The sequence below is a fragment of the Sinohyriopsis cumingii genome, unplaced genomic scaffold (assembly GCF_028554795.1).
Source record: "Sinohyriopsis cumingii isolate HCF-2022 unplaced genomic scaffold, ASM2855479v2 utg000622l, whole genome shotgun sequence".
Classification (NCBI taxonomy): Eukaryota; Metazoa; Mollusca; class Bivalvia; order Unionida; family Unionidae; genus Sinohyriopsis; species Sinohyriopsis cumingii.
Window position 1 is genome coordinate 2781793 of NW_028315918.1, and position 25566 is coordinate 2807358.

General features: G+C 33.6%; 1 protein-coding gene across 1 annotated transcript; it reads right to left on the reverse strand.

The window, feature by feature from the left end:
- Nucleotides 1–2112: 2112 nt before the first annotated feature.
- LOC149773681 (uncharacterized) lies at nt 2113–25566 on the reverse strand. The gene is made up of 8 exons (XM_089946253.1): nt 24148–25566; nt 23499–23722; nt 23091–23199; nt 22533–22763; nt 21784–21981; nt 5203–5715; nt 4410–4790; nt 2113–4018 (listed from the first exon to the last, which is right to left on the reverse strand). Exons 1-8 carry the CDS (start codon nt 24551–24553, stop codon nt 3564–3566), a joined length of 2517 nt encoding a protein of 838 aa, XP_089802379.1. The 5' UTR covers nt 24554–25566; the 3' UTR covers nt 2113–3563.

The window sequence follows — 25566 nt, forward strand, 5'->3', positions numbered from 1 at the left end:
AGTCTTCTGGTCAAATTATAAATATTGATTTATAAAACAAAACTACTTAACAGGTAATATTCTACAGAATACGTATACATTTTTCTAAGGGTAGTGTACATGAGATATTATAACAAATTTAGGCGTAAAGTTGTAACACTGTTGCAAATAATACACGCTTGATAATGCAATATGAATCTCTTACCAGTTAATTTTATTGTTTGTTTTTATTTTTCAAGTTGATATCTTAGCGTTTGCGTGCGTAATCTGAAAGCTTATTACTAGTCAACATCGTCAATCATATTTGCTCCATTGTTCCATACAAATAAGAAAGGAAAGTAATTCTTGTTGAATTTGTGACCCCAACCCACCCTCTACACGGTACAATGAAATAGATAAATAAACACTTATCTGAAATTAAAATGAAAAAAAACGAAAACTTGCATTATCATTTATTCCTTCTTTTTTCATTATGCGAAATAAAGAAAAAAATATATCGACGAACTTGATATATGGAGCGGATACCGTCTGGCGTGTGCATCCTTACTGTAGTGTGTATCACCTAAGTCAGATAACAAACTCGCAAAAGAGACGAAAATATCACCCAATTGCTTAAAAGGCACCTGTCATTCACGCATGATAAGTTATAAGGTGCAAAATGACCAAGATTGTATTGTATCCAGGTTAACTAGATGACGCTATCTCGCAAATAAAAATCATTATTTTAAAATACATTCACTGTGAGTGCAAATGATAATCGTTTCGTTAGCATGGGTTACAAAAGTATTATTAAAGCAAGTTATTGATGCGTATAATATGTATCATGCAAACATCAGTTATGATTACACATGGCAAACAATTACAAGCCCGGGTGATGAGTAAACACAACTGGCAGCGAGCAATAAACTGCTTGCTTAAACTTACCGACAGGATACCAGATACAAAGGTTATTTTATTACAAAGCAAGCCAGCCTTGGAAACTGACTTTGTATTCTCTTAAGTGTGCATATTTTTTATGAAGTTGGCCGTCATAAGGAAGCCAACTTCGGTTCTTTGGGATTCTTTTAAGTGTGCCGATTTCTTGTTTTTTCTCTCTCTTTTTTCTCCTTTCTTTTACAATGTCGGCCGACATATAGGGAAGCAAGCATTGATTCCTTTTTACCTGATTAACGGGAAAAATTTAAACAATGGAACAGTTTTGAAAGCGACACAATCTAGTGAGTCGTGCACGCATATCGATATAAGGCTGAGCGGTAAATTAGTTTTCAATAGTTTGATATAAATGTTACCCATCCATGGTTTATAGTGTTTTATTTTTCAACAAGAAGAAGCATGTACATCGTCTTGTGGGTATAAATGTACGTCATTTCCGGTTGGCATCCTCTATAGGTGGGAAATCGTAGCTAAGGAAAAGTAACAGCGTTGTATGCTTCTATTTCGAGTAATTAAATAATTATTTCTTCTTTACACCTGATAATTTTTTAAAATTATATTTGTGCCAGTATGACTACTCTTAATCATGTAATGCAAATCTGATGTTAAAAAAAGATGTTGGAGTCTGGCCGGTGACCTTTAACCAGTTTAGCGAAAAACGATTATGTCATGTTGAACCTGATATCTATATTTTTTCAGAAGTGTATTTTACGCGACATTTAGGTGTTATCCGTTGTTGTTTGATTGCTTGTTTGCTTGCTTGCTTATGGCAATATACCGTGCAAGGTTAATTAATCCTATGAAAACGAAACATCTCATATTCATCTGCAGACGAATTTTCAAGCATATTGTATGTTTTCAATTTGTGGAAGGAAAGAAAATTAATAGGTCTATAAAATGGCCTTAAAATTGTATCGTTTTCATCTTTAAATCAAGTCGAAAACGAATGTATACCATTGCATATTTTATTCATTCATATATTCGGAAGTTTTTTTGTTGAGTTCTAAAAAGTCTCTTATACCTGTCTAAATAAAATGTTTTCGAGTAGGCGATAATTCAATAATCTGGATAAAGGCTGATGCTTATATATTTGACATTTTATATTTTGTAAATATAATTGTATTGTCAGTTCATGCAGAAAACCAGGTTAGCTACAAAAATACTACCTTCTGACAGAGAGAAAAACATTAGGCTGTTGTAATAAATTTTATTGCAAAAATATTTAAACTCTATTAAAAACAACAAGTATCAAAGAAAATAATAATTTCCAATAAATGCGACCATGGTCTGAATGTTATACATACGCTTATATCTGCAGCATGATGAATAATATTAGCTTTAAACATGTTAATTAGCGTTTTTGCAAAACCTAATACAAAATTTAAACGAATTTAGAGTATATGATAATTATCTTATATTTTATCTGCTTCAGTATCAATTACAACTGTCTTCCTTTAAAAGATGTGTCAATGTTCTTTTTATAAAAATGATACAACGTGAAACTAAGTCGTGTCTGAGTCAGTATCACAAAACATTCGGGTCATCCTTTTATATACAGTGTATCTTTGGAGAAAATCATCACTTGTAACTGCACTAGGATATCACAGAGTCTGATATCAAAGTCAGGTAGGATTTAGCAACCAGTTTCAAACAGTATGTCATATCAAACTTCTCACGTTATGGTTATCTACAAAGTCTCATTCTGATCGAGATCTCGTGATAGAAATGTTTACAAATAGAGTAAAATGTGAAATTAAGTAGTTTGGACAACTTTGTTCAGTCTTCAGTTGCTAGCTGTGTATAAATGTATTCAACTTAGGGCTTTCACATCTTAAATTTTAAGCTTTAACATAAAACGAAATATTTTTTACTAACTTCCTGGAATAAAATCTGCATGTTAGTCAATTTTGCAACTAAACATCCATCCATAGTAAATGCAAGGTTATAATAATAATAATAATAATAATAATAATAATAATAATAATAATAACACTTGAACAAGTCTGATACTATATGAAGATCGTGTATATAATTATAATAAAATATATCACAACAGTAATTAACACAACCTCAATACTTTACGAACGAAAATAATGCCAAACGTAATAATAGTTATCACAATAAAAAGTTATATTGCACCTAGTGGTTGTTGTAAAGATACAGTAAAGATCGATGTAAAAAAAAGACGTAACGCGTCCAATATAAAAATTATAAATACAGATATTCATTACAAATTAAAATATAAGTTTCTTCAAAAGTGAAATATGTATGTCAATGTATGATTAATAATTCTAAATAGCAGAACATAAAACTAATGTAAATTATTGCATTCACGGCTATTGATTGGCACGTGCATTCTAGGAGAGGAAGAAAACGAAGAGAAAAAGTCGACAGCACCCAAATTCATAAACTAGTTTTAAAAAGGTGAAGGTCTAATGTTATGATTTGTTTCTTCTTCATATAAAAATGGATAATTCTCCCAGCCAAGAAAACTTTGACAATTTATAATTCTTTGACTTCAACATGCATTCTGTCAGCTAAAGCCTTTAAATAAAGTCAGTTTCATAAATACCAGCCAAATATATGATTAAGAAAATAATGTGCTTACCTAAATGGCAAGGAACAAATGTAAATGCTAAGAATTTCACTATTTACGAAGCGTACGCCCTTACAGTGCCCTTTATCAACTCTCTACATATAGGGCATTTTCTGAGGGCAGGGGAACATTGGGGACAGGTCATCATGTGACCACACGGTAGGAACACAATACAAGCCTCTCTGTCCATGCAAATTTTGCACGTCGTCTGGTCTTTGAGATCTTGATTTTGCTCCAACAGAGATTCCAATTCTTTAGAAGATAATTTGTCTTTTGAGGAATCATTACTCATGTCCTCATTTTTAGAATGGCCGTTGTCTTGAGGTGGAAAATTATTGTTCTTCTGTTCCTTGCTTGCATTCATGTTGCCCTCTTTTCCGTTCATTTCTTCGAGAGTTAATTTCATATCATCGGTAGGATATATTTCTTTTCCCTGTTGTTTTGTTGATTCTGATTCTTCTGTTTGAAATATTATCTCCAGCAAATCATTCGCCGAAATTGTGGAATGCCCTTAAATTGAACAAAATATTATCTATTTAAAGTTATTAAAAAGATGAGTGTATACAAGTTTCATTCGGAACGATTTATCCAGAACTGCATCAAACTGGACAATTCCGATTCTTGAAATAATTGTGTGGTCAGACAGTCTGTCAGTTTTTGTTTTGATTGGCTTGAAGAAAATATTCGTTTGTAACTGATTACACTATTGTACAAAATGGAATTTTGGCGAAAGCTTTACACTCTTTGTTATACTATAGTTTATTACATCAAGGATGCTGATTAATGTATTAGGTGATATATTTCTTTACCATGCTCTAAAGTGAGGTCTTGTATTTGTCGTAGAAGTTCAGTGACCCAATATTTCTCTCGATATTTTTAAACATCAAGGTGATTAAGTTACCTTCTCTGGATTCAAGTATCTGCATGGCTTGTTTGACCATCCCAAGACTGTAACCCATGAATAATACGCTTTGCACTGCAGGCGAATTCATGGGATTTCCAATGGCGACCTCCTCGACTTTAGATTTAAATGACTTATTGCATATTTCATCTCCAGATCTCATTTCCAATGTACCGTTGTCATGCCGTTCACTTTTCAACGTCTCTTCAGATCTCAGATTTACTCCCACCAGCTGATGCAAAACAAAACCCTCTCCTTTGCACGTTTTAAGAAAACTACAGTCTGGGTACCACCGTGCATGCTCTTCCCAAGGGTCATCTCCCTCCTCCCAGCTTCTCAATCCACCCCCACAGAAGAAACATCGAACACAATCTCCAACACCTTAAAAGGAAGACTCTGCATTAGTAAGTTGGTCTTAGATTAATGATAATAATCACGACGATCAAGAAAGTCAATAGCAATTATTCTACTTCGTCTGTTATATTTGACGTACGACATACATCCTACGGCATTACCGAAGAAAACTGCAATTTAATATTGGGTCGTTTTCCATATTATAAATATATTTTGCTTTTTCAAGTTATGAATCGTAACAATATTTTCAAATAAAATTATCTTTATCGAAATTCATGAAACCTTTTAAAAATCACATCGCCCTCAATCCAATGCATGATCGTGTAGTTTTACGTAAAATGAAACCTATTCGTATTAGTGTAAGAAGGGACATCTACATCCACATATAAAGCGATTAGAACTCCAAAGAGGCATAGAAAACACAGCAAATATGACTTACCAACATAATATAAACCAGCAGCTGCCAAATCAGATGGTTTCTGTGTTGATAGTGATGGCCATCCTCTGAAAGATTCCAGGCGGCATGACAGGATAGAGTAGTGTGGATGCTTTGGATTTTCAAGATCTGTTCCAAGATTATCGCTATTTTGGTTTATAATCTTTTGCTTAGTAGGTTCAAGTTTAGATATTTGCAGTTCAATATTTCCAGGATCAGCTGTCAGAGTTTTATTTGGAATTGTAGAGAATCCTGAATCTCTGCTAACAATATTCTGGATTTTATTTAGCGTTTTACTTCTCGTGTTCTGTCCTTCTGCAAGCCCGTTGATGTTGTTCGCTGCTTCCTCCGGTCTGTCTTTTGCATTTACAGACGATGGCTGCGCATCAGCATGGCATGCTGTCAATAATTGGTGGTTCGTCTTTGTATGTGGTGGTCCGAATTGCTTTTGATTCATTCTACTACTCTCGCTTGCAGGGGACTGTATTATACTTGGATCAGAGTTTTGATATACATCTATGCAGGAACCATTAAGATAAGTGTTTTAATTTAATATTGGAAAATTACCGTCTCCAGTTCCATTTAAAAATTTACAATTCGGAGAGAATCTAGAGTGAATCTCAGATGGGAACTCTCCCACTTTCCAGTTCTTGTTCCTAAATCCACAGGAGAAACAGACAGTTTCATCACCCTGGCCTGTATAATAAAACCCGGATTTCGATAATCTAATTGGGTGGACAGGGGACGTTCGCGGGAATGTTCCAAAGTTTATATACCTGGCCCACTCATTTTTCATGAGCTTGCCTTTGTCTTCAATTTCCAATGACATCAGAACGTCTTCAACATGGCATTGCAAAGACGTGGGTTTTACACTGGGCATAGACTCTGTATATCCCTCTGCTCTTGCCTTACTGTACCTTCCCTATGTGTCCTCGGAAATGGTATTATTTTGCAAACTTACCTATAATAATAATAATAATAATAATAATAACAAGAGTCAAGACTTTATACGGCAGTAAAGGAATATTGTAGAGAGAAAAATAGCAGCAAATGCATGAAAATTGTGTTACAAGTAATGGCAAGAATTAAGACGAATTATTTTTTTTAAAAATTACTTCATAAGCAGCTGCAAGGGTATCGGGATATAAGCTAGCATAATCCACAAATAGATACATATATGAGCGACGTTTAAACCTTTTGTGAACAGGTCTTTTTGAGTATTTTGCACCTCACTATTTATATCGTGTTACTGCGCTCCAGCACCCACCCACCCCTTCCACGCCCTGCGGGTTTTCTTCAAAAGAGCCTTAATGAGTCTAGCCAGGCTGATGTTTACGATATAAAATGTAAAGAAATAAAACATTATTTGAATATAAAATAAGAATGTCCAAGCCCCACATTTTCTCTAAGCATGAATCATTTTAATAATTCCAATAACCAATATAAGTATATAGTACATAAAATGCAATTAATTTTTACATACCATAACATGCAACAGTTATTGCAAGTAAGGTATCTCAAACCAGTTGTATAAAAACAAGCAGGGCCATGTGCTACTTTACGGTCAGGTACGATCTATTGCGGTTGAGTGCTATTTATTGAACTCTTTTGTCACGAACACTCAATTATGCTGACTTTTCATATTCATAACCATTTGAAACGCTTTGCTGAGTCCTGCCCTGTATTACCAAGTCGTTGTAAATAAATAGGTATGAACACGGATATGTATCGGCAATATTTACCTGGAACTGTCGGAACTATTTGTGACCTGTCGGTAAATCCCGATTAGTATTGATTCGTTAACTATCAGTATCTTCCTATTCCGCCATAACCGCCTACAAGTTTTACCATATGTTTCATATCGGTATAAGCACCACGTCTCTAATATTAGAATACGCTGCTGCTTAAAATAAAGTCAAAGATTTGTGTTTATCGTGTCCGTAAATGCCATGAATCTATCATTATTCCTGACAAATGTGACATTAAAACTTTTTTAGATATGCAAAAACATTTTCCACAATAAATGCAAATATACCCAATTTATGTACCGTTATTTCTTTCATTATTATTATTATTATTATTATTATTATTATTATTATTATTCAACTAGTATTCTTCTCAAGTGATATATTTATCAAATATTTCGAATCTGAATGTTCTGATTGAGATAACTACATTTATAGCATGAAGATTTGTATGATGTCATTGAATGCATAATTTTCTATGTAAATTTTATACTTCACCTTACTTGCTTGAAATGTGAACTATAAAAAGGTACGGTGATATATGCGTTTAATCACCTCTCTTCCTCCCTCTCCCCTCCTTAAACCCCTTCTCTCTCTCTCTCTCTCTCTCTCTCTCTCTCTCTCTCAATTTTATACACATATATATATTCTCTTATGTTACGTGTTTAGGCTCTAATAAACAGTAGCAAAAGAAAAATTGAAAACAAGCTTTGAAATAGCAAATACTTTATTTCTCTGGAAAAACACTGTAAAAATGAAATCATAAGAACTTATAGTTTTAAGAATCAAACCCAAAAATAATCCAAGAATAATCCACGAATTAAATTTTAGAAGTCCTAGTAATGAAATGTTCTAATGAATTCAAGTTCTAGTCCCGACGAAAAATCTAAAATGGAAGGCGATGACGTATTCTGTAGTCAGTATGGTGCTGTAGCGTCTACAGTTCTTTGTTATTCAACAGACAATAATATTCCGGTGTTTGAATTTCCCGAATAAAATTTTTTAAAAAATGTCTTTGTCCCAGAATCCTGTACGAGCACTCAAATATTTCCAGAAAAAAGAATTAATCTTTTAGAATCCAAAAAATTTGAAGAAAAATGAAAATATAACTCCAAACTGTCACAACAAAAGAAACACCTTTACGTTCCAGTGTTTAAAAGCCCGACTGACTAGTTCCTCTATAGACAAAGGTTATACAGTAACTAGAGACGCAAAACAAATTCCCGGATGAGGGTCAACTCTCCAGAATTTCGAGAACAGCGTAGAAGTATTTACGTCTAAAGGCACGTAGTCCCAGTCAGACTCGATTTCACTATTATCATTTACACATTAAGAATGGATTTAAAAAAAAGAAGTTGTTTACTTGATTCTCAATCAAGGTCAGGAACTAGGTCAGCATAAGATACAAAGTTCGGTATTTACAACTAACAGTAAGGTCAAACTAATTTCTGAAAAATATCAAATTCCTAGCAAACAAAATTACATTACTTTGACATGTAATGAAATTAAAAATAAAAAGATTTTAAAACTTACAAACAATTAAATTAAATCAAATATAAATTAAATCAAATATACATAAAAATTCCGATTCCTAATATGCCTGATTAATCCTCCTTAATAACATTGCATGATTACTTGGTAAACGTTTTACAATGCATATGTACAATAATGTTCGGAAGTTTAATTTCTATGACCCTTTCCTGTCTCGTCCTTACAGAGCACAAGCAGCAGTCATGTACTATAATTTACTATTAGCTTGATATATTCTTTAATGATGCTAGTTTCCACAACGGTCATAATGCATTGTACAACAAATATGTAAAACTAATTTGCATGTCAAAATACATTTAACACAGTGCACATGGAGACATCGTTCCCGACGTTGTCAAGTTATTGTGTGCCAATTTTACATATGTGCATGAACTTATCTGATATCTACCTCTTCCTTTGTTTTAAAGTAACCAATAATTGAGTAGAAATAGCCAATCAGACATGCAGGACGAGCGCAAGCATGAAAAGAAATTTTGCAAGTATGAAAATAGGTGATATAGGTATAAAATATGAGTGACAGAATTTCACAAGTTAGATGACCTTCGTGTGCATACGTGTGATTATTTGTCATATTATATTATTAGTGAAATTATTTGTCATATTCATCAATAGCTTATTGATGGAGCCATGCATCAGATGGGCATCGTACCCTTTAATTAATGGTTAATTTTATTTTGTATGATTTTAACCCATTTTGGTACAATCTGGTGACATGCCGTATTACTTATCGTAATACGCATCATGTAGGTTATAGTTAGACTATAGCCGTGAGTGGAATACCAGAGGTATTATAGGATGGACGGGTATGTGAGAACTAATCATAAGTCACGTGGTCAGTGAATGATTGTATCAATCGATTCATACCTGTCTAAGGAATTTACGTTCTATGGTGTAGTAAAGTGAGTCATGTGATAAATATAGAACCCAAATATTCCATAGTCTAACAGGAAAATTAAACCATGATACAAATATGTTTAATCCTAAAAACATTATGGGTATTCGCCAGGATATTGGACGGCATGAATTTTGTATAGATCGTGATGTGAACGAAAGTTTGGATTATAACATCCGGTTCTTCCCTTTAATATTCTTAACTACTCCTCTAGTGAAACTTCGGTTGGTTTCACTGGTCATATTTGTGGACAAGGCAAGCGCTTGTCTCTGCATAATCAGTTTCAGGAAATCTTACGTATGTGATCAGTTAGATTTTGTATGGTGTATAGTAAGCGCTTATTGGAATGACGTGATCTTTCAGGTGGTCAAGGGTATGCAGTTATTTGATTTTCAAGGACATGATTCTCGGACATTCCGATGATTCGAAGTGGTACAAGGTAAGAAATTATCGTCTGCTAGGTCTCAACTTATATAATGTTCCAACTCTAGCAGCAACAGCAATCACGTGACTCAGTAGATACACGAATCGGAGAAAAATAAGTACATCCAACTTCACAATTACACTTAACCAGATGGTAGGAGTGACTGTGTGTGCGTTACAGACGTAAGAGTTTACATCATAGTTCAGCCATAAGCATGTAAAAGATAAAACAAAATCAAAGTAAACTCTGATTATTGATGTCCTATCTTATGATTCTGATATGTTCTTCCCAATATTGTGGTATTTTGTTCCCTAGCGTTCATACTTATTAGGCTAGGCTTGTGCAGGCTATATTAGATTCTCTGACATTCCAAAGTCAATTTGAATATGAACTGATACCCTATTCCGTCATTAAGAGGCTTGCAACTCCATTTTTATACCACGAATATTATCTTGTCTGAAAATATAATACACTTTTCCAGGAAAGTAACTCGGATGTGTGGCTGAGACATTTTAAACTTCACTGGGAATACGAACCTAATACTTGACAATATAGTACGTCACTCATGGAATGAAAAGTAACGGAAAGATTTCATATAAGGTTTCTAAGGCTGACATCAGTTAATATGTTATATATTTTGGTTTGAATATGTTAACTGACCTTTTACGCATCCGACAAAAATATATTGAGTGAATGTTGGTATTTGTGACCAGAAATATGGGTCGTCCTAAATCAACGCACAGACGTTGAGATAATCATAATTCAACTAAATTTAAAACATAAATCCGTCTCTTTTAACCACCAGCAACGTTACTAACACATGAAAAACAAACATTTCCGGTTAAGCAATTTTCTAGTCACAATATTTTCTTGTCAGTGTAATTCTTAGCTTACAAGCCCTTTTGAATACATCACTGAAAGGCTAAAGGTCTTTCTTGTCAGCCTACGTGTGAAAGAGGTTTTACTGTAAACAATGGACCATAATCATGATGTTGCTTGGCAAACTATCGAAGTTTTTTTCAACGTGCGAATGAGCTGATGACGCCACGATATAATACATCTTTTCTCATGGATTCTACATGTTACATTTCGTTGAATGGAGGGAATAATTATTCCTTATTCATTAGCTTGCACTTGCTGAGATCAAAAGTTTATTATGTGCTTGGATAAAGCTAAAAAGAGCGAGAAAAATGTGTGTATACTTGGATGCATTTATATTTATATATACATACAAAAACGGAAATCCTTATATATGTCTGTAAATAATCAACAACAAGAAAAAACAGTTATAACAAATAAATACATCGAGTACTGTTTGTAGTAACGCCAAAATAAATCATAATTCAAATCAAAACTGCGCAAGTGCATTGTATATTTAAGACACTGTCCGACACAATAACGTGTTTGTTTAGTCTTTCAGGGATATATATGAATTCTCTCTCTCTCTCTCTCTCTCTCTGGTTAAACAATAATCCATCCATCCATTTCCAAATGTTTTAGCTACATATATAATAATCAAATTGAGCACATGAAAAAATATAACACCAGTGATCTGTAAGGTTGACTCTAAAAAGGAATTAGATTTATTTTGAAAATCGAACTTTCAATTACAAAACGAACGGATGGAATAAAAGACAATCACTGATTTATTTAGCAAGACAACGCGAAGACCTTTCCGAACCGCATGAAGGGTTAAACATTGGCGTGAGAAAAAATGGATAATATTTAACCACCAAATCAGACGACAAGATAACAAAAATTCATTCTAGCCTCGTCTTAAGAAATGAATAGGAAATTTGAGCCAAGTGCATCAGAATCCCTATATCCTAACATATTTATTATATCAATTCTCCAACTTACTGAAGGGTCTGTCTGGAGGGGAATGAATGAATACATCGCAGAGCATAATAAGTAAGAGCTGAGAATTACATAGTTGTTATTTGAACAAATTTACGATTAAACCATATGATTTGCTGTTACCACTTCCGTCATGAGACCTTGAGGAAAATGTTGATCATTAATGTAGTATAATATACAAGGATGCTTTTGCACTCAAAGAAAATTATTTTAGTACCAGTCTATTTGGATTTTTTCTAAACTGTTACAGAGATGATTCAGTCCGTCAACCGATGAAATCCTTTTTTCACATTCACATTAATCGCAAAACAGTGATTTAGTCCGAAACGTCAATGAGCACGTTGTAATTCCTATGAATAATTTAAATAAATAAATTCTCTCAAATTAGAACTGACCACAGCTAAAAGACTGATTCCACAAGATAGATGTTAAGATAGGAATGAATAATTCTGGTGGAAATAACCTTATATACAACCCCACTATGTAAAATGTTCACAAAACGGACAATCTACAATCATGGACAAAAGTTCAACATATAATATAGGTATACGTAACACAAGTCTCATCATAAGAAATTAATAGGAAATCGGAGTCATATGCATTATAATCCTTATAACCGATAGGTTTGTACATTTATGCCAAATTTTTTAAAAAAACTTGTTGATCATTAGTGTAATAGTAACACACTTTTTCACTTAAAGGAAAAAAAACCCTTATTATCAATCTATCTGGATTTTTTTCTGCTCAGTTACAGAGGTGAATCAGTTCATCAACCCATGAAATCCTTTTTCGATGCTTACCGTAAATGGAAAAAAGCGTGCCCTTCTGAGAATGTTTCGATTTTTATATAATGTTTCCTTTTTCAATCAAGCTATACATCCAAGTTTCAAGTAATCAGCGTTAAACTTGACTCCGTATATCAAATTTAGAATCTGATGAAAACCATATTCTTATTTCTCTTTCATCAAGCTTAAAGAATTAATGAAAATAGCTATACTGAATTGTCAGTAGATAACAAAACCGGGAATAAATTAACAACAATATTGATTCAAATTAACACCATGTTCCATCATTGAATAAAAAATGTTTGTTTATGTTTAGAAAAAATATTTAGAAAACAATAAAAGAATATTTCACTAAATTGAATTAGATTTCAATCGTACGGAAATAACGAGGTACGTGCGCATTTTTTCGACCCAATGAAAAGAAAATGTCGATTTGCATGATTTGATTGTTCTTTAAAATGTACGAACTTGGTCCTTTTTGAACCATTAATAATGAGCTGTTAGGAAGTAAAAGGTATTCAAATTTTTAAAACTGATTTAGCTTCACCCTGAGCAAATTACCTAAATTCCTGCTCAACTTGTCGCGACTACACACAATGTTGACGGATAAAAGTTCCCATACTGAAGTATTTAATTATATTTTGTTCTTTCAAAGAGTTAACATATTTTATATTTTATATATTTTATTTTGTTCTTTCAAAGAGTTAACATATTTTATAGAAGTATAACAAAAACCACGAGGGTTTTGCTTAGTTCGTCAGTGACTGTCCCGTGAATTGTAGAAAATATAGTAGAGAAAGTTTTGTTCCTGTTCTTTGATTATGAAAACAGTTTTGATTCCAATCTTCTATCCAGTATATCATTCAACGTCGTCTGGATAAGTACATGGTCATTCCTCAGAGATTTGTTCCCATTCAATAAAGCGATCGTTTTAAACAATGGTGTCATTTTGTTAATCAATACAATGGAACAGTCACGTTTTAAGATCTGAATGATGTTACCCTTTTGTAAATTTGCAGTGTAACGATTTCCTTGTTCAATATTAATGAAGATGCAATCATTGAAAAGATATATTATGTATCATTAGACAAAAATAACACTTCCACAAAATAGTGCACGAAGGATTAGACGAATATTAACGTGGGATGTTTAGTTGCCAATGCGACAACACCGTTGACTATAAATTTGACGGGAACTCGTGTACCTAATCGTGTCAGGGGGCCCCGAGATGGCCAAGTGGTCTAAAGCGCTGTCCGTTACGGATCACTGCCATCTCACCTCTGTCTGTGTGGGTTCGAGTCTCGGATTAAGCCAATGTGGGTATGTGAGAAAGCTTGCCAGTAGCTTCTCGTGGGTCGGTGGTTCTTTCTGGGGTTTTCCCGGGTTCTTCCTCCACCATTAATACTGGCCGTCATGTATAGCCTATCGTGTGCTGAAAAATGGCGTTAAACCCTACAACAACAACAACAACAACCTAATCTTGTCAGTTTATCATTTACATCAGTAACTAATAAGGAAAATAACACTGTCAAAATGTTTTTACATGACCAGTCTACAAGAGTATCTAAAGTATATAAATCTTTCAGCTGTGTCCAGCGATAATGAATCATACACTGTTAATGTGACAATGAAAAACAACTATATTAATTCATTGTAACAGTAGTTGACAGAGGCTATCTAAAATTAATCCCTACCAATCCATACAAAACTCGGCAAAAGATCAACTATAGCAACAATAGCAACGTAGCGACAAAATATAAAAGATAATCTCCACAGGAACAATTAGTAATGCGCTTGCTGTATTTTATATAACAAGGACACGAAAGCAAATAATACAAAACTTTAAAAATACTCAAGTTTGAATGAATACATTCACGATTGTACTGTAGAACCTCTAGTATTGATATGTTACCTTAATAACAACCAAAATCACGAATTCTATTAGCATTTTCTCTGCTTGTTTGTAATACATAACTGAAAATATCATTTGCTCCGCCGTCCTTTCGATGATTTATCTGCAACCGATTGGTGGTTATTGTGAGGGAAATATTATAATACTTAACTTATATGTGTTACTTCGATTCGCATTCATTTAAAACATTTTGGGCAAGAGATTTCTTTCATGGGTCAAATGCTTTATTCAAATGACATACTTCGTCCTACGCATGAACAATAATATAACATTATACAATGACGAAATATATCAGTATTTAACATTTTCTTTACGAATGAGTACCATTTGTAGGAGGTGAAATACCTGCATTTACAACTTTGCACTTACCAACCACCGATTGAACTTACTTTACATTAAATATATTTGAAGAAAATGCCAACGTGCAGTATTTCTGGAGAAGCATTCTATTATGCGAAACTGTTCGTATTTCACAGAAAAGCTCTTACATTCCATTATTTTATAAAAGCGTGTTTCCACATAAAGTAAATCAAGAATAAATTTAACTGTGATCCAGATACGAAAACTATTTTATATAAAAGATAAAAGAAAAGCAGTCTTGCTCATGAGAAATACTGTTGGCATGCTGGTTTTTACTATTCCAAACTTGGCTTGAAGAGCACTTATTATCTGTTATTATAACTATTGGCATTATGTGTTTTAATTTGTCCACAAGACAATAAATGACCAGTGCATATAACTTTTATATGTATTGTCTATTTACGTACATGCAATTAGACTTAAAGACCAGTGTTGGCCGCAATGACATACCAAGGTACAGTGTATTCGGCTATTACGATCATGACCTTGGACCAGTTTGATAGATTATAGTGTTACTGGTATTTATGTTAATAAAGGGTGGAGTAAAATTTTGTGTCACTATAAATGTTAATGACACTGTATTCTATCTGATGAAATTTGACATTATGTCTATTTCCTAGTGCTAATTATTTCAGTTTAATGGGGTTGTTTGTGTGCGAGTTTTTAAGTAAAAACAAATAGTCGTGAACTAATAAATAACAACACCGTTAATTATTCAATTATATTAAACCAGGTTTAAGACCAAATCTATACCACCTGTGCCGTTATTTGCACTCTGTACTAGACAATATAAAATAAGGTTTGTACAGCAATCACTGTGTTAGCTACTTTCTATTTAACTATTTTATATACAATTTGCATTGAAGGTGAATTTGTACTGCTATTTTTGTGATATGTTTTGTTTTATTAACGATATCATATTAACCTTGAACGAATGTTGCCTAATTACAGTGATTGCTGTATAAATTGGTCTTCTGGCATAATTTTATAAGTTAAAACAACTGTAGCAGACATGGCAGATAAATGTGTCATTAGTAAAGCTTAGAAGCCAAATGATTTGGTAAATTCAATGTTAGTTGCTGAAAACCCCAAAAATGAATATTTGTGCATATATTTTACTCTAAGAAACGACAACGAAGCCATAAAGCGTGAGCATTATCGATTGGCAATGAGCAAATTACTCTTTATGAATCGAGGCACGTTCATCTCTACCCTATAGATCAAATCAGCAAAAGAGGTCTCCCAAAACAGAATTTAGCAACACTTCAAAGATCATACTTGAGATGATATATATACTGATGACATGCTTGTATGGTGAAGTTCTCAGGAATATCAAAATCAAAGACTGAGATTGTCAGTGAAACGCTGCCAAAAATATCAAGATGATTCTTAACATTGGGAAATGTTAATCAAGCTAACACTTAACATTGGGAAATCTCAATTTGGACTTGTTATGGGTTTGCCATGTGTGAAATGCATTCTCATAAAGTGGTATACAGCGAAACCCATGTTAAGGCAATCACAGATCCCATCTCCTACAGGCAAATCGGGGGTAGAGATTGCTCGGTACTCTCGATTACACTAATACGTAGATTTCAAACATGTCGGAAGTGACAGAGGCAATCAGAGTGCCTCTTTAAAGTGGCACAGAGATTCTTTGGGACACAGCAAATAACATATTTGTTCAAACAAGTTTAACAAATTCTCACTTAAACGCCTCTGACTTGAAGAGACCGGTGAACACTTCAAAACCAATATTCTGCTCTAATGCAGTTGTACAGACCTGTAGCGTTTGCATCAATATCCATAACGGAAGTGGAAATCAGAATAGCACGAAAAGAGCAAGAAGTGTTTGCTGTACTATTTAGACTGCATGGTTGAATCAAGGCAAATTCCAGATGAATCTGACCTTAAACCTATAGAGTCAATTGTCAATAAGTTAATTGGGGCGTATATGTTGTCTAGAGTGTTTTGACAAGCAGACAGATGAAAACATGGACGATTAAATATCATGCTATGTTCATATGATATTGTCAAATATTACAGTGTGTTGCGGATATCTGTATAACCTTTTAAACTATAATATAGTTGTTTTTAGTCATTTGGGTTTACGGCATTTATATTATAATTCTTTAACTCAGCGTCTGGCTAGCACTATAATAAAGTAAACGTACTCTACATGTATAATCTCATTCATATGCCAAGGCTGATTGCCAGGGTCAAATCAACAATTCGATCAAGGTAAGCCACCAAATAAAGAATGCAGGTCATATCAACATCACGTAAATATAGAATTAAGTTTGTCATGAAGAGATAACATGCATGCCATAGTTTCTGATTGGTTGAATTAATAAAAACACTATTGACTTCAAAAGATAAATTGTAAAATAAAAGAATTTAAAATGTTCTAGATTGTTTTGAGTGATTCAGATTGTGATCATTTCATACGCAGATGGAGCCTATATAAGACGATTAAACCACTGAGTTATCATTCTACAAAGTTGTATATGGGTCGTTGAGAAGAAATGTCGATTTCTTTATTATACGCTCGTCGGATCTAGCAGAGTGGACAATCTTTAATTTAAACAGTCGATACTTATTGGATAATGTGAAATTATTCAAGGACTAGAACATTTAACTAGTTTTGTGGGAATTGTCTGAAACATCCCAGAACCTTTCGTGATATTCTACGGTCACTGGAATTTAACGTGGACTAGTAACTTTTGGATATAGAACTGTGGTTTCATTATTACCTTCATTCTTTGGACAGATTCCGGATTAGTGAATTTGATAGTACAATTTAGGATTATTCGGATTATCTTCTAGGAAGTCATACACTGCAATGGGTCTTAATTTTTTCACTATGTTTGTTCTTCATATTTTATATCAAAAGGCAATAAATTTATATTTTGGAAAACTTGAATGCTTGTTTGAGTAGTGACTGGTTTTGTTACTTACGTTTAAGCCCCTAGACGTAACAAATGGCACAGGTTCAGCTCCAAGAAATAAAACAAGCAACAATAGGTGATAAGAACATGGACAAGTTAAAATAACTGCTTCAGAATGGATGGCCATGAAACAAACATAATATAACAAAGGAAATAACATAATCCTGGAAATCTAACAGAGCTCTCAGAGGTAAATGAAATAATGTTCAAAGGAGGAACGATTGTAAAACAAGCAGCGTTATGCAATGATTTTTTAAAAAAGCTACACATTTGTAAAATGGAAATAAAAAAGAGAAAGGAAACAGCTGGGAATGAATGCCCATATTGCAGATGCAGTGTCAACGAGTGGCATGAATCAGATAGAGTGCTCGTGTCGACAATGCTGACAACGTAATGGAATTCACCTAGTGCTGATTTCTTTCTATGGGATTCGTCACGACTCTATGGTCATAAACTAAGTAATAGAAAGAAGCAAAACCAGCATGTTTTGTACATCTTAACAAATAATTTAATTATCAAAGCTATAAATGAAAATCTGAGAGGAACTTACAGTATTATGAAGTGAATCTAAAATAATCCTGAAAAAATTATATTAACGTTCAAAAGAATGAAATGTTAATTTCAAAACCGGAAATGTTCTGGTCCGCCAAGAATCGTGGCATTGTCAAAATGGCATTATTAAGAACTCATTTCAATAATTCTCAATAGTTCTAAAATAATATTACATTCCAAAGATTACATTTTACATTACATCTTACATTTCCACTGAACAGTCAAAACAAATATTTTTCCTCAATAAATAATATATAAGGACAATATAAGGACTTAATGTTACAACAGGAACATATGAAATTAGAATGAAATTAGAACGTAATACTTGTCCAGCTCTATGTACTTATGCACAAGCTACGTGACATTTTGCAAACATTCCGCGTCGTAAAAGAACCCAATTTGACTACAGTTATTTATAAATCGAATGCAATCTATATACACTTAATATCTTAAAACAGAACCTATACCGTATGCACAATTTAGCTATAGATAATCAGTATAATTTACAGCCATGAATAAAACATTACAAAAGTATAGCTATGCATAACACCCTCCTCATAAAGAAAAGAAAGACATATTTAATAAATCTTTTTCCGTATCAACCAAACACACATATGATAAAAACAATAAAATTACACAGGAAGGTGTCTTACGAATGATAAAAGAAATATATAAAAATAAAGCAATATAGAACTTCTATACACGTGAAAGTGCATTTGAAATTAAGTTTTCTTTTCCTTTGATGTGCCTAGGGTCAATATTGTATTCTTGCAACTTTAAACTCCAACTCAGCAGTCTTTGGTTCGTATATTTCATTTTGGTGATGAAAGTAAGGGGGGTTGTAATCACTGAATCAGAGAAGGGGCTTAATGAATATACATTTCAAAGTGCTGTAAAGCCAAAATTAACGCAAAGCACTCCTGGATAGTGGAATAATTGCTTTGGTGTTTATTTATATTTTAGGGAAATAGCACATTAGATGACCTACGCCATTTTGGTTTTCTTTAATTAATACGACATCAAACCCTACATCATTTACATCAACAGGCATTTTAAATGATTGGTTGACACCTGGAGCTAAAAGAACTGGTGCAGTTTTTAGTATGGCCTTTAATTTATCTAACACCTCCTGATATTTGTCAGAAAAATAAAACTGTTTTCTTACTCAACAAATTGGTGGTAAAGGGCTCAGCAATTATAGAAAAATTTGAGCAACATTTCCGATAATATCCAGCCATACCCAAACGTCGCATCAGTTCCGTTTTACTGATAGGCACTGAGGATTCAGGGATAGTTTTAAAATTAACTTCTACGGGTTTAACTTGACCATTTCCCAAAATATATTTTAAAAAATTACTTAAATTAATTGTTAAATTTGCCTCGCTCAGTCGAGCAAAATATTCCCGGATAGTTTCCAGGTACACTCTCCAAGTGCCACTGTATATAACGATGTCCTCGATATACGCATCGCATTCATTTATACCACATGTTATAATGTTTATTAAACGCTGGAATGCTGAGGAAGACGTTTTCATGAAATTTTATTTTAAATATTGGTATAGTTAATCTGGAGTTTCAATGGCCGAAATTTCTTTTCCTGTGTTTGTAAGTGGAATCTGCCAGAACCCTTTTAACTGGTCCAACTTGGTGACATATTTTGCATTTTTAATGTTATCAATGCAGTCATCAATTCTTGGTATTGGAAATGAGTCCGTTTTGGTGACACTGTTCACTTTTGTTTAGTAAATGCATATACGGAAAGTATTATCTGGTTCCGACACAGGCATACACGTGAACTCCAGTTAATTTTGCTTGGTTAAAAAAAAAAAAAAAATTCTCTAATAAATATTCAGTTTCCTTTTCAAACATTATTGCTTGCAGCCTGATGTTACCACAAGAACATAGGAAATAATAATGAAATAATTGTCCAGTTCCATGCACTTATATACAAGATTGAGGAGTGAAAACGCATTTGCTCCTACTAACTAAATGAAATTTGCAAATATCCCACATCGTACAAGAACTCGACTAACCTAACTCGTCCAATGGGAAATAGCTTAAATCTTATAAGAACACACCTGACCGACCTATCCAAAGGGAAATGACCGCAAACTTTGTAAACATATTTGGTATTATGAGCTTGACCACAGTTATTTTTATATCCTACGCAATCTACTGGCACTCAATATCTTAAAATAGAACATATTCCCGTATACAGAACTATGCTATAGATAATGAGCACAATTTACAGCCATGAACAAATATTACAAAAGTACAGATATACATAACCGTGTGTATAGATCATTTCTTTGCAAAAATATTATATAATAACCGAGAATTAAATTAAGAAGAGAAGGTTAATAAACAAGATAAATATATAAATATTACAGTTAAAAAAATTACATATACATCAGACAAAAGTGTTTACAATGGTTTGTATGTATACACATGGTAAATAAGTCACTCTATTTATTATTCCCCAAATGCAACACAAACACACACGTTCACATATATCTGACCACCATGTAAATACTACTGGATTCATTTGTAAGTAGTTGACAGATTTGGAAGGACATACATCTTTTGTATCCAGTTAGCTCCAGATGATGAGGTCACCGTCTCAAAATAGATCTAATAATTCTACTTGATTCACGTTATACACGTATGTGACAGTCATATATATATATATATATATATATATATATATATATATATATATATATATATATATATATATATATATATATATATATATATATATATATATATATATATATATATATATATATGGGGGGGGGTATTTAACTGCTGAGCAACAGTATGACTTTTTTACCTATTCGCTTAAGCTCTTAAATCTCCACCACTCTTAGACCTAAACCGTCTAAACTGAACAAATAATGTTATTCAAAGTTAATTCCTGTCTTTGCAGGTACACAAGGTTTAAATTCAAGCACATTATATTAAGCATATATAAAGATTTGTGCGTAAAGGTATGTTTTACAGCTTATACTAATATACTAATTTTCATTTCGACTCCGTTAAAAGTGTTCAGAACTGGATTTGTTTTCGGCCAAATTGTGAGCTGCCTCGGCAAATTTTAATAGTAGTAATGTGAGGTAATCGATAGTATTATCTCGGGGAGGGGACTACTTTCAACGAAAAGAATTTGAACTTAATGCGTTATTCACTATGGTGAACATCATGGTTGCTCAGGCGCCTGCCACAAAATATGGCTAATTAATGATCAGAACTAAATGGTTAAAGATTCGGGCTGTATTGTATTTTTTTAGGATGATTATATTATATTTTGACAATGACTTTCTTGATGACGTTAAAGGGAACATACATCAGATATAGAGGCATCTAGAGGTACTCTCATCGATGACTTTACGTTACGTATTGCACATATACATCGAATGACATTTCCCCGTGGATATGAAGAATGTGTAGATTCCATTACCACCATTTTACGTTACTAACCAGTGACTGGTCTAAATGTCTATTTCCCTTTGCATCTGACGGTTTTATCTAAGTCATTCCTATTATTTTACATCGTCTATGACTTAAATGCTCGTACGGTCCCATGAACTAACGCTCTACAGATAGGGCACTTGCGGAAAGCCGGGGCGCACTGGGGGCAGGTCATCATGTGACTGCATGGGAGGAACACTATGCATGCCTCAGCATCCATACAGATCTTACAGGTCATCTGCTCCTTTAGTTCACGGTTTTCTTCTAAGATGGAATCAAAGTCATCTGAAAAATGTGTCACAAATATTTTTCAACATCGAAAATAAATATCATAATAACTTAAGTATGTAAACACAAAAATGAACTTTCGCTTTGCTCTCTTGTTTGGTATCATTATACAAAAGAACAGTCTGAAAAGAGATAATTCCGTGCCAGATGGTGAAGAATTATATATACATGAGTGACTATTATTTATAATATTTATCAAACGAATTAAATAATATGTTTGCAGGGAGTAGCAGTGTGATTACTTTTCCAGCCTGATGAACATTTATCATAGACCATTTATGATGCAATTTCGTAGACTTAGAACTACTCAAAGACTTTATTATTTTGCTAAGTGATTTGTCTCAGTGATTTGCATAATACTAAGTCAGGACAATAATAAATGCCATAGTCAAATTTTCCATTCAGCCACGGCTAATACGTTTTAAGTGGATCTCATTAGTAAGGCAACACGTTCATCTCGAAAGATAATTGAAACTTACAAACATTAACTCTTGAACATGATGAGTTATCTAATGATATTTATCCCAAGAAAAAGAATCAAAACTTACTACTACTTGCAGTTCCATCAGAGGAATTTTGTCTCTCTAATCCGACATTGGATGACTCAGTTATATTACTGGCAGAATTAAGGTCTGATGATGATGACACGTCAACTTGTCTTTGAAAGGAATCATTGATATTTTGGTTACCCGATGGGTTTGCATCGCTATTGTTGCTTTGGATTTCCTCTGTATCAAGAATTATCTCCAGTAATTGCTCTGCTGTAAAATCTCTGCATCCTGGCAAAAGAATTTCAAATTATGGAAATACAATTCAAAATTTGTGGAAATATTGCTGAAACTAATAATGCTTAGCATAGTCCGCGTTCCGATTTACTTGAATTGCATGTGATTACTACATTTACATTAAGCCTGAAAAAAATAACCTTACATGGACAATCAACATTACACAATACAGTTAGTCCACCAAGGGAAATAGTTGAAAACGTAGTATCGATCAATGACGTTTATTATGCTGTATGCTTCTATTTGATTAATACTTGTTCTAACAGTAATTTATTGTGGAGACTTTTCGAAACCATAAACATGTTTGCATGTTTCATTTACCTTGATGCATCGCAAAAGTCTCCAACGCCTGTGTTACCTTTTGAATACTGTATCCCATCGCTATAATGCTTTGAGCTGCGGTTGTCTTCAATGAATTTTGCCCCAATTCCTACAATATAGGAATTTTTTTAAATTTATGCAATCATATCCAATGTGATATATATATATATATATATATATATATATATATATATATATATATATATATATATATATATATATATATATATATATATATATATATATATATATACACACATATGTGTGTGTGTGTGTGTGTGTGTGTTACCAATGTACACATTGCAAAATTAAAGTAAGCTACAAAGTTGAAAAGAGCAAAAAGTGTTCATAAAATCTATTATTAAAGACTGGATAATGACCACTTATACAAGAGGATTTGTCGCATACCTTTTGCGAAGTAACTGGAGCACCTCCAACTGTCTGGTCGCCGCTAGTTTCTGGTGAACTGTTGGTGTCTCTTGAGCGTTGATGTACGTCTTCATCACCTCGATAAATACGGATATAATCACAATCAGGATACCATCGCGCATGCTCAGCATACGGGTCGTCTCCATTTTGCCAACTTCTCAACCCACCTCCACAAAAGAAACATCGCACACAGTCACCCGTCCCTACAAAATAGAAACGAAATGACATAAACAACAAATAGAAGATTCGTCTGGTGTTTTATTTGCAATAGGACGATAATAATGTATTGACAGCCTTTCCATTAGAAATTAATTACCATAAAGTTAAGCGTTCCACGTCCAACCAATATACTCTTATAAATATCAAATGTTCCATTCGGATAACAGAACATTCATTATCATAAAATGAAATATATCCCAATATAAGACGTTTGTAGACATTTACATGTGTTTATTCAACATGATATTCGTTGTTTGATGCCAATATATTTATGCCCGACAGCTGTGTTTGATATTTCTTTCATTGGAAATACAAATGAACCCTTTAATTTATATGTCCTTTGTGTCAACATGATATTGTTGTGATATGAAACCAACATAGCACCGATTACAAGAGGATTTCAACTCACCCATATAATAGAACCCTGCAGATGCTAAGTCACGAGGCTGAAGATTAGTGAGACCCAGCCAACCTGTGAAGGATGCCAGTCTGTTGGACAATGTTGCATAGTGCGGATGTTTAACACGGTCCTTACTAATATCGATTGAACTCGCAACATTGCTTGATACTCCCTCGTGTTGTTCATTTGTATGTGCTTCTCTCGAGTTTCTCATTGTTCCCTCTGTATGGTTGTCTAGCGATGCATACCGATAATGTGATGAAAGAAAGGATTCATGTGCGCCTTCACTGACTCCGTTCTCTACGTGCACACTCTCAACACCGTTTTGTTGATGTCGTTCTGTGTCTTCCTCGTCCCTTTCAATCGCTACATTTCTTCCGTCGGATCCTTTCAGAAAGGCACAGTCGGGAGACATCTGCCGATGCTTTTCCCATGGCGAGTCCTCGGATTGCCAGTTTTTGTACTTGAGCTCGCATGAGAAACAAGTAGTTTCGTCCTGGTTGCCCGTGTAGTAGAACCCGGCCCTAGATAGTATGATTGGTTGAACTTTGGATGTCTTTGGAAATGTGCTGTATGTCTAGTAACGTGCCCACTCATGTCTCATAAGATCTACTTGCGAAGCATTTGGTGTCCTAATGATATCTTCAACATAGGTTCTTATTGAAGTAGGATATGCAAATATCAATGTTGGTTTAGGCTGAAAGTTATTATACCCATGAACGTTTTTAGACAATTCCTCAAGTAAGATGGTTTTGAATCCGTTCTGTTTTTCTATTGCCCGAATAGTCCATTTCCATAAACCAAAATTAGCGTCATTATTTCGTAACGTATTCATTTTGACAATGGTTGCCTTAGATGGCACAACTTTGTACTTAATAGAGCACATTACGTTTCTCAAGCTCTCTTTCGAAATTTCATTTTTGAGTTCTGTAAACACTGATTGAATCGACCTTTCCATTTCGCGTATTATCATTAGCAACAACATGAAAATTACTAATAAGTCTGCATGGTTGGTTTCTTCTTCCTTTCTTATGACGCTTAAGTTTCTAACCTTTGCTGAGTGACGTTCCCACAAGGTATTGTCCATGCTTATTTTGCTTTGCATCATGTTCTTTTACTTTTAGTCAGTTGCTCAAATCTAAAACTTAAAATACACAGATGTTCAGTAATCAATTTCAACCTAGTACAAACAAATTTAAATTGATAATTATTCTTAATGCTTATTTATAGAAAATGGATTTTATCTTTGAACATTTTCGAACCTTCAAAACTATGTGATGATAAGCTTTCTGGATATGAATACCGACGGAAAGAGAGTGTTACTTGTCATTCATTGTGCAAATAATAAAGCAATGGAAATGTATGGAACATTCTTCTTGCTCATTCAGATTTTTCGTTCATTATTTTATCTCCACATTTCTACGGGTT